The sequence below is a fragment of the Epinephelus fuscoguttatus genome, linkage group LG16 (assembly GCF_011397635.1).
Source record: "Epinephelus fuscoguttatus linkage group LG16, E.fuscoguttatus.final_Chr_v1".
Classification (NCBI taxonomy): Eukaryota; Metazoa; Chordata; class Actinopteri; order Perciformes; family Serranidae; genus Epinephelus; species Epinephelus fuscoguttatus.
In genome coordinates, this window is record NC_064767.1 from 1,370,491 (window position 1) to 1,381,824 (window position 11,334).

General features: G+C 39.3%; 1 protein-coding gene across 2 annotated transcripts; it reads right to left on the reverse strand.

The window, feature by feature from the left end:
- Positions 1-375: 375 nt before the first annotated feature.
- Positions 376-10,643, reverse strand: LOC125903036 (G-protein coupled receptor 4-like). Of its 2 annotated transcripts, XM_049599628.1 has the most exons (5): positions 10,540-10,643; positions 6,287-6,466; positions 2,141-2,328; positions 1,996-2,059; positions 1,545-1,678 (listed from the first exon to the last, which is right to left on the reverse strand). In XM_049599628.1, exons 2-5 carry the CDS (start codon positions 6,434-6,436, stop codon positions 1,577-1,579), a joined length of 504 nt encoding a protein of 167 aa, XP_049455585.1. In that variant the 5' UTR covers positions 6,437-6,466; positions 10,540-10,643; the 3' UTR covers positions 1,545-1,576. The 2 variants fall into 2 exon arrangements, with proteins under 2 accessions (XP_049455584.1, XP_049455585.1); XM_049599627.1 differs by having other exon boundaries at positions 376-2,059.
- Between the last annotated feature and the right edge of the window lie 691 nt (positions 10,644-11,334).

Here is an 11,334-nt window from a genome sequence, read left to right on the forward strand (position 1 = left end):
ACTTTACTACTTAACAGCAAAGCCTCCGCCCTCCATGGTTCAAAGTATAAAAAAAATTGATTGTAATAGTTCCTTAAAATACACTAAATGATCAATTTGGAAGTCTGATTAATAAATAAAATTAACTGCAAACAAAATGTCCATATCAGTAGTAGCGATAGCAGGATTTTGAAGTTTAAGACACAATGCAATATGAAATAGACAGCAAGTATGATTCAAAAACATTTATTCAAACATAGCAAAATGCGGAAGTAAAAATAAACAAATTTAATTTAAAAATATAAATGAAATCTAAATTATATATATAGAAATTTGAAATTCAAACTTTCATACGGTGTCAGTTTTTTACTAACATTTATATTCATTCTCATTCCTTCTCATATTCATTCTAACCTCTTTAAATTTGCATGTGGCACCTTCTAACATCGATGACACAGCAATTCATTATAATTAATTTATAAACCCGTGGACTTTAAATGCTCAGACATGTTCCAGAAAGATCTCTGCTCATGTTCAAAACTTCATGTACATCTAAAACAAGGTTAATTGGCTGAAAGAACAGATAACAAAGAAGTTGGCCAAATCAAAGATGGCCACTCAAAGCTGGGAGGTTCTACCTGACCACATGTGGACAGTCAGGACAAAGGAACAAAGGAAACATGTGGAGCAGGAACTTTGAGGTCCCACTCTGAGTGTAGTTATGTTGAAAGCCATTGAGTTTGTGTGTGTGATGTGTTTTGCACAAAAGGTGCTGTGTTAGTAAAAAGAGACGTTTACTTGCATACAAGACTCTGTGTGATGCATTAGCTCACTAATAACAACTTAGCTTTGTCAAAGTCAGCTTTCAAATAACCTGACTACAAAGAGATCACAACAACATCAAATCAGCACATGTACATTGACAGACATTAATAAATGGTCCTGCTTAGCCTGTACAACTGTCCCAATGTTGTGTCTATTTGTTACGTTACCAGTCCATGAATGGAGGGATAGGTTGCTTTGTTGTGCTGCTTGTTAGCCAGGCTTAGAAGTATTGACGTTACAGTTCAGTCTTTGCGATGCTCGATTCCAGTGGTGCAAGTCAGAGGAAACATGTCACTCTTCTACATGATGTTGACTGTGGACACAACCCAATCACCAGCATAAACGTTGGCATTGTAAGTCTCTGAAAACCATGGATACGTTACGTTTGAACATTATTATGTAGCCCATATTGAAACTTTACATTTCAACAATGCTGTGGTTGTTTAGGCAAACAATCAATTGGTCATGGTTAGGAAAACATCATGTTTCACTTGAAATGCTCACAATGGGTTGTTAAAAACACCACGTCTGGAAACACAGAGACAGTTGGTAAAAACCAGCTGGTGTTGATCTCAAACAGTGGTTTGCTGCTTGGCAGGTGTCTCTCCTAGGTGCCACGCCATCCTCTCCAGCTACTGATGACAAAGTCAGCTAATATACTGTGTCACTTTGGAAATGTTGATTTGATACGTATGAAACGTATCTGTGATTTGCAGAAATGTACAATGCCAACACTCTGGTGGACATCATTTATACTGCTGAACTGCTGGTTTCATTGTTGTCCATTCTGCAACAACACACAGAGGCCAAGAGCTTGTCTATGGCACCTTTCTTCATGAAAATATACAGAACCAAGTCTGCAAGAGGGCTCAACCTAAGAAAGACAGGAAACAGGCTGTTGAGAGTATCGTAAATTGAGAGTCCCTTTGCCAAATACAAAATGACAGTGGGCAGGAACAGCAGCGTGTAAATCAGCAGCACCAGGACCAACATTCCTACTATTCGTCGTTTTTCATCAGATGGGACCGAGATGGAGGCAGACAGAGCTCTGAGGGTCCCACCCAGGAAGAATATGAGCAGGGGGAGGGGAAGGAGTAAAAAGAAGATGGAGACGATTTCTGCAAGCTTATAATGCCAGAACAAGAAAATGAGGAGACAAATAACAGGGTAGACCCAGACCACGACACAGACCAGCACAGAGATCTTGATGGTTCGTTTGAAGTGGTACCACAGTGGGCAGGCGATGACCAAATACCTGAAATACAAGACAGACACAGCTTCAGAATACAATTGTGAGACATAGAAGTTGCTCTACACATACTGGACAGACAGTTACCTTTCCAGGGCGATGCACACCATGAAGCCAATGCTGGCAAACAGACAATAGATGTATGTGTGAAAAAAGACAATGTATATCGTAAAGTTCTTGGGTCGTTCAACCTCAACGATTATGCAGCAGAGCTGAACAAGGTCAGAAAAGAGAAGGTTGATGATGTAGATCGGAGCAACGTGATCCTTTCGCACCTGCAGCAAAACAAAAGTTAACCAACAGTTGTAATTTGTTTCTGAACTTCACCTCCTACCACTCCTCCATAAAGCCCAGCCCTGTGGAGTGTACATCTTAAAGTTGTCTTGTGCAAAGATTAGGGTTGGGACTCTTTAGGATTTTAACGATTCCGATTCCTTACCAATTCCTTCTTAATGGCCCGATTCCTACATTATATTCATTATACTTGATATATTTAAACAAGTATATACTAAACACAAATGCAATCATACAAAAACTTTATTCTGACTGTTGCACAGTACAATTAGATGAAAATACACATTTGTGTAGGCTGACCAAACGTCCTCTTTTGCCCGAAATTGCTCGTACATTATCACTGAAATCGTTTTAGTGAACTCTAGTGTTTAAGATAAGATAGATAAGATATGAAACTGTTTTTGTATTGCATTTTAAATATAAATGAGTGACGTTTACCACGTCATCCAAAAAACTATGTTAAAATGAAGTAAACAGTTTAATGGAGATGCGAAAGAGCAGGTGGAGGATTTATGGACTGGAAATTACGCATTACATTTTTTGTTATACACTGTTGAGGAGGTGAAGATACTGTAGATTAATTGTTGTCAGAAGTTAGGGTACTAATCTGAGCAAGTTTGTCCAGAAAGATAGATGCAAATTCATTATATATGTTGAGGAGGTAAATTCTGAGGGAAGTAATCTCTTTGGATTCATCAGTTCATCCTTAGTGTGAAACAGAAGGGAAGGCCTACTTTAATGTCTCAAACTTTTTCTTTCATTGTTATAAGACTAGATTGCATTTTTGTAAATTTCATGATTAGCCTGATGAGAGCTTTTGCACTCAGACTTTGTTTTGCATCCTCACATTGTCAGAGTTCCTCCAGGGCTACATATCCATTTAGTTTCTACTGGTGAAACTTGGTCCAAAATTTGAGAAATCATGACAGAGAAAGCATTTAGCACGTCATCACAGGAAGACGGGGAAGTTAATGTACACTGGGAATACCCCTGAATAAACATGTCGGCAATGTTTTCATTCATGTGACGCTTCTTCACCTGAGTGGAACAGAGACATGTTGATAAAGACCAAAATAATCAGCCAATGCTAAATTTAGTTGCAGTTGCTGTTATTGTCAGTATGTGTATTAAAATCAGCTGCGATAACTGTGCTGTCAACTGTGTCTGTAGATATCAGTTCACCCAGTTCCTCTGATAAACCCTGTCTAGGTTTAGGAGGGTGATAGAAACAGTAACAGGAGAATTTACTGTCATATTCAAAAGATGGATAGTTACAAAAGGAAATGGGTTTACACTTTAAAAAGTCACTATATAAGAGAGAAACCCCTTCCACATCTTCCAGTGGACGTGGGACAATGCAGGGAACTGTAGTTAGAGGGCGACGCCTTGGTAAGTTCCTCACACCACGTTTGATCGAGCCAAGTTTCTGTTAATAAGAATGCAGGGTAGCACTTTATAATACAGCCCGTGTTTTACGACGTAACTCCCCGTGTCTTACGGCGTAACTTCCCGTGTCTTACGGCGTAACTCCTCTAAGACCTGCCGGGGTCTTACAGTGGAACTGCTACTGTCTTATGCTGTCACTCCCAGTGTCTTATAATGGAACTTCATGCGTCTTACCTTGCACTTACTGGGACTTCCCGGGTGACTCTCTGACATCTACCATGACATTTTGGGGGAGCCTATATGGTTTAGTTTCACTTATGACTTACAGTGTAACTCGCTATGTCTTACAGTAAAACGTCTTACAGTCCAACTCCTTTTGTCTTACCATGTAGGCCTACTTATTAAAACTTATAACTATAAAATCAGATATGATTTACAGTTTTAAAATACACGAAAATCATACTGCAATATGTAACCTGTTTAATCACACAATGACAACTTCAGAGTTATAAAATATCTTTATTCTTTACCACGCAGACACCTGGTACTTACATGCTAAGTGCCCAAGACTTCCTGTAAGTACCAGGGACCGGGTTGTATTGTAAAGTGCACACTGTTCACCCTTCCTTACCATGCAGGTACCTAGTACTTACACTCTAAGCACCGAGACTTCTGCTGTACCTACCAGGGACTTTCCCTGTAATTACCAGAGACCTACACTGTACTTATCAGGGAGCGGGCTGTATTATAAATTGCACACTGTTCACCCTTCCTTACCATGCAGGTACCTAGTACTTACACTCTAAGCACCCGAGACTTCTGCTGTACCTACCAGGGACTTTCCCTGTAATTACCAGAGACCTACACTGTACTTATCAGGGAGCGGGCTGTATTATAAATTGCACACTGTTCACCCTTCCTTACCATGCAGGTACCTGGTACCAGGCAAAGTGCATACTGGTAAACAGTCTCGGGTGCTTAGAGTGTAAGTACCAGGTACCTGCATGGTAAGGAAGGGTGAACAGTGTGCACTTTACAATACAGCCCGGTCCCTGGTACTTACAGGGGAAGTCTTGGGCACTTAGCATGTAAGTACCAGGTGTCTGCGTGGTAAAGAATAAAGATATTTTATAACTCTGAAGTTGTCATTGTGTGATTAAACAGGTTACATATTGCAGTATGATTTTCGTGTATTTTAAAACTGTAAATCATATCTGATTTTATAGTTATAAGTTTTAATAAGTAGGCCTACATGGTAAGACATCAGGAGTTGGACTGTAAGACGTTTTACTGTAAGACATAGCGAGTTACACTGTAAGTCATAAGTGAAACTAAACCATATAGGCTCCCCCAAAATGTCATGGTAGATGTCAGAGAGTCACCCGGGAAGTCCCAGTAAGTGCAAGGTAAGACGCATGAAGTTCCATTATAAGACACTGGGAGTGACAGCATAAGACAGTAGCAGTTCCACTGTAAGACCCCGGCAGGTCTACTGTAAGACAAGTGAAACTACACAACAGGTTCCTCTAAAATGCCATGTAGATGTCAGAGAGTTACCATGAAAGTCCCAATAAGTATATGGTAAGACACGGGAAGTTATGCCATAAGACACGGGGAGTTACGCCGTAAGACACGGGGAGTTACGTCGTAAGACACGGGGAGTTATGCCGTAAGACACGGGCTGTATTATAAAGTGCTACCGAATGCAGTCCAGTTTATGAGAGAATCATGTCATTTTTAACAAAATGATGTAATGTTTCGTAAAGCCGTCTGTGACAGGGACACAAATTCATGTCTGAGCCATGTGTTTGCTTTCTATTTGCATGTTTTTATTAGTGCGCTGTGCTTTTATTTTACCTTGTGTGTTTTATGATTTTACCAGGGTTGCTGTGATTGTTTTATTTTTAGTCCCGTCTGAGGTGAGTTTTTAAAACAGTGGACTTAAACTGTCTTGACCCTGAAAGACAAACCCACACCCTGAGGCACATGACCTAATTACCTGATGAGTGACAGGTGTCGGGGGAACCTGCTGGACGGACTTTTATTGAGGTAGGGCGAAATAGGAAGAGAGCATGCAGGTTGCAGCTGACGCTAATTATTTTTAAAAAAAATTTCTAAATGTCTAAATTCATCGTAAAGCGTGCGGCACTTCAGTTGCTCGGCCTCGCCATACATCTTTGGAATAGAAGGAGAAGTCAGATCGGTGGGCAGAATCTGGAGGGTTTTACGTCTATCAAGACATCTGGCAGACCTTTTAGGTTTAACTAAGTGTGGTGTTTTAAGTAGTGCTTCTGTTCTCTACTACACCAACGGGAAGTGTTAATGAGTCTGTCAGGAGGTGACGCCTGCACAAGATTGAAGAGTCAGTTCAGGTGTGACCCCACACTGACTTTAAGACACAGGAAGTAAGGGTGCAAAAATGCTTACTCATTTCTGGGTTGTTTTCAGACTCATTGCACCATTTGACCATGACAGTACGCTACATCCCAGCGCTCTGACACTTGACCCCCAGCCCATCTAGAGATCCTCTACAGAGAGACACATGACACATACCAGAGAATAAAGAGCACGGATGGCCACCAGCGTCAAGGGAAGGCCGATACCAATGATTATGTATGTCACCACTTTAATGCTTAATCCAGGTTCTCCATTATAACCGTAGACGGTGGTGATGTTGCTGTTGTCCTGTGAAGGGTTGTTCATGTTTAAATCTTCCAGTCTTCAGAATGAAACCTGTAGATGAAGAGATCAGGTTACAGAAAGGCAGCATGTTGTTACCCAACATTGTTCAGTGACATCACCAACGCCATAAGGCCTCGCTACTCGTCAAACGAACCTCTGCTCTCTGATTCTGGATGAGGAGGGTTACATGACCGTGAACCATCTGCGTTATCGTCATGTGCAGGTTGTTCTCTCTGACTTGTTGACCTTTACCAATATATCATGAAAATGTTTCAGGGACCTCTGTTGCTGTCTGTCTCTGCTGTCTCCTCTCAACAACTGACTGTAGCGGGATTTACATGTGTGTGTCAGCTCTATGCAGAGCCTACACTGCTGTGAGCATTTACACCTGTGTGGTGGTGTGTCTGTGTCACTCTGCAGTTACACCTCCAACACACTGGGTGGCCGTGGGGTTTCTGTGAAGTGCTGTAAAGTTTACTTGATTCAAAACACACACTCAGCACACACTCAGCACACACTCAGCACACATTAAACACACATTAAACACACACTCAACACACACTAAACACACACTCAGCACACATTAAATGCACACTAAACGCACACATTAAACACACACTAAACACACATGCTGCTTTCATGACTGCCCAGAAGTACCTGGACAGCCGAGCCGTGGCGGCACGCAGGTACGTGACGTGTCAGGAGAAACGAGCCGTTCACATTTCTCTCTTTGTGGCAGGTAACGTTTCACAAACCTCAGCGCACTTTAGGGACTGTTCTTTACTTATGAAGGGACTGTTCTTTACTTGTGAAGGGACTGTTCTTTACTTATGAAGGGACTGTTCTTTACTTATGAAGGGACTGTTCTTTACTTATGAAGGGACTGTTCTTTACTTATGAAGGGACTGTTCTTTACTTATGAAGGGACTGTTCTTTACTTGTGAAGGGACTGTTCTTTACTTATGAGGGGACTGTTCTTTACTTGTGAAGGGACTGTTCTTTACTTATGAAGGGACTGTTCTTTACTTATGAAGGGACTGTTCTTTACTTGTGAAGGGACTGTTCTTTACTTATGAAGGGACTGTTCTTTACTTGTGAAGGGACTGTTCTTTACTTATGAGGGGACTGTTCTTTACTTGTGAAGGGACTGTTCTTTACTTATGAAGGGACTGTTCTTTACTTGTGAAGGGACTGTTCTTTACTTATGAGGGGACTGTTCTTTACTTGTGAAGGGACTGTTCTTTACTTATGAAGGGACTGTTCTTTACTTGTGAAGGGACTGTTCTTTACTTGTGAGGGGACTGTTCTTTACTTATGAAGGGACTGTTCTTTACTTATGAAGGGACTGTTCTTTACTTATGAGGGGACTGTTCTTTACTTGTGAAGGGACTGTTCTTTACTTATGAAGGGACTGTTCTTTACTTATGAAGGGACTGTTCTTTACTTATGAGGGGACTGTTCTTTACTTGTGAAGGGACTGTTCTTTACTTATGAAGGGACTGTTCTTTACTTGTGAAGGGACTGTTCTTTACTTATGAAGGGACTGTTCTTTACTTATGAAGGGACTGTTCTTTACTTGTCAGGGGAGGAGGGTGGCTGTTTGATTCTTATTTCATTTATTTATTTTATTTTGATCCCCCTCTATGTTAATCACTTATTGATGCTGTTTTTGAAGTATGAATAAGTCAATAAGTAATTTATTCCATTGAAATATCATTGATGTATTATAGAAAAGTGATTTATCTTTTCATAAATGACAAAAGGCACATCTGCCTCATTTTCGCTGTGGTATCATGATACTACTCAGAACCATGATACTTTCACTGGTATCGTACTGTGGGTCCCAATTTTGGTACCGTGACAAGTCTCTGGTGACTAAACTTCGCACTGGGGTGGGTGGGGGGGCCTCCAAGGTCCCTAACCCAGAGTGTCTTGAAACAGCCCTGCCCACAAGTACATTGTATAAATTAGCCTAGCAGCTAGCAGAGATTTGCTCTGCTCATATTTCAGCCAGGATAAATCACACACAGTGTGTGGAGGCTTTATTGTCTCCACAATTTATTGTTTCTTATCTGTGAAATTAAAGTAAATCAAAGCTTTGTTTCCACTGAGGGAAATGGTTTCAGCTCACAGAGACAGACAGGAGGTCTGCGTCACTGTGACACTGTGGAGTTACATTTCTGGGGAGGTGCACGTCAGGCTACAGTGTCGATTCAACGCAGAGATATAAATCCCGCATAACATGTTATCAAACATAGTGTCACAACACACAGATCTTAAGCATATCTCAGCTGCCATCATTTCCTGAACAGCTACAAACATCAGTGAAAAGACCTCTCAGCGGATTCATACTGACTCAGAACAAGTCATATTAAACATATTAAAAACCTTTATAAGCATGTTGTAGTCATATATAGAATCTGTACCTGAAATTTCTAAACTACATTGTTGTGTATTTATTTCCTACCAATATTGCATGTGCTCTCCCCATTTTTTATTTGTTCATTCTTCCTTCACCAAATTGAATTCAAAATACTGTTTCTTTTTTGCCTGTTTTAACCCTTTTTGCTTTTTTTCAGTCTTTGTTACAGTCACATACTTCAAATTCTGAGGCTTTAAGGGAAGAGTGAAGAAATGAAAACAACATCAGTTTGTGATGGAAATTATTATCGAAAGGTTATCAACAATATAATGGAAATTATGAAATTCTGTAAAATCTATGCAGCATTTAACACTTATCTAATGGAAAGCTTTAGGCCACTGTATTATGTGGAGAGAATGTGAAGCAATCCGTCGGGATATCACAAGCACAAGTGCCTCACATGACGTTTAGTCTTTGTCAAGAAATGTCAAGAAGGTGCATGACAGCTGCTTCACTGCCATGTTGTTTGTTTGTTGTAAATTTTCTTACAGGGAAATCGAAGCACGAGAACGGTGCTGTTTTGTCGACTGCATTTGACGAGCCTCTTGGTTCACTGTCTATCATAAGTGTGCTGGAGTCATGATCGATAGGTGCAAAGACTTTTAACAGTGCAATGCATTCATGATGAGGGTTGTTTAAAAATAACCGATTAAAAAGTCGCAGTGATTGCAGACATAAATATATATATATGTATGTATATATATATATATATATATATATATATATATATATATATATATATATATATATATATATATATATATATATATATATATATATATATATATATATATATATATATATATATATATATATATATATATATATATACATATATAGATGTATATATATATATATGTATATGTATATATACACACACACACACGTATATATATACATATACATATATATATATATATATATACATATATATATACACACACACACACATATATATATATATATATATATATATACACATTAAATACATTACCTGATGTTAAAATGTTAGGGAGTGTTGTTAACTTTAATTGCACTTTATTTAATAGGGGAAATATATTGAAGAAAAGGCACTGGTGTAAAATATATTTGAATGTTTACAAATGTGTTGACTATTCAGATTTATTTACGGTACCATATATAAAATAGAATGTTTTTCTTTGCTGTTTTTGTTATGTTAAGGTTTTCCACCTGCCTACTGGTGACCAAACACGAGTGAAGTAATGAAACTAACTGAATTGTCAAACTTAACTGCTAAACCTGGAAAAATAAGGAGGAGGAAAAGAAAAGCTGTTCGATCTTTGAGTGGAATCCAATAAAATCTCTGGGTAGATGCACATAATTTGAAAAGGTAACGATAAAGGTAACCAAACTTCTGTCACCCTTCTGATGATGCTGGTTATAGATCCCTGACCTCAGCAGCTGTCATTGAGTATCAGTATCTGACATCTTCTCTCTTCAGGCCTCGCTCTTTGCACTCATTCTTGACTGTTTGTTGAGAGTCCTTCTGCAGACGCTGAATTAAACTTAAAGACAAGTTTCTGACTGGATGTGTTTTGTCTTGTTGAAACTGCCACCACAGGTTTAAACACAGTACTCTGTACACTTGTTACAGTCTAACTCATTTCCATAACTCTTTGCAGGTCTTTTATCCTCATTTAGAATCTATCTATACAAGGAAAGAGCAACATCAAAGTTTTACCTTCGAAAGCTGTAAGATCCAGCCTGAGTGAATTCCCTCCACCAGCGTCTGATGCTTTGTCCTCTGTAACCAAACAGTCTACAATAAATATACTACATGATGAAATGCAGTAGGTTGATTATAATCTACACCTCCTCTTCTGAGGAAGAGACCAAAAAGTGGTGAGGCATTAAGCACTTGGTGTGTTTCGACACCTGCGTCAGCTTCATATCTCGGATTCAGTCGAGTTGTGGTTTTTTGCTTAGAAACATTCAGAAGAAATGACTCAAGAAGTGTCTCAGTGGCAACCATCATCTTTATTTACAGAGCAATTTCAAAATGCATATTACTAAGTATTTCACAATGAAAAAATAAAACGGATGTCATATCATCATCGAGTTTTAAAAGAAAAAAGATTAAACCTAGAATTACTGTCTTGGGGTTGTATGCCTCCACAAACCAGTCCGGTTGTAGTTACAGTTTGCATTCATGTCTGTCCACAGTCATACGTAACCATGACAGACGGACATGCTTCATTTATGGATGTTGCTGCAAAGACGCTGCAAATTCTAAAACATGGATGCTTCACACACAGAAGATCTATACAATGAGCACAGTTTGAGATTAGAGTCACCAATTCAGCATCTGACCAAATGTCTCCCCTTCTGTTCCTGAGATATGACGTTAAAACATGATGATGTCACAGTCAAGCTGACCTGAGTCGTAGTGGACCGCACGAAATGTCATTTTAGAAGGACTTGGCCTGTAGTTCTGTTTCCTTTTTTGGATTCTCAATAAATCTTGTTGAACTTTTTC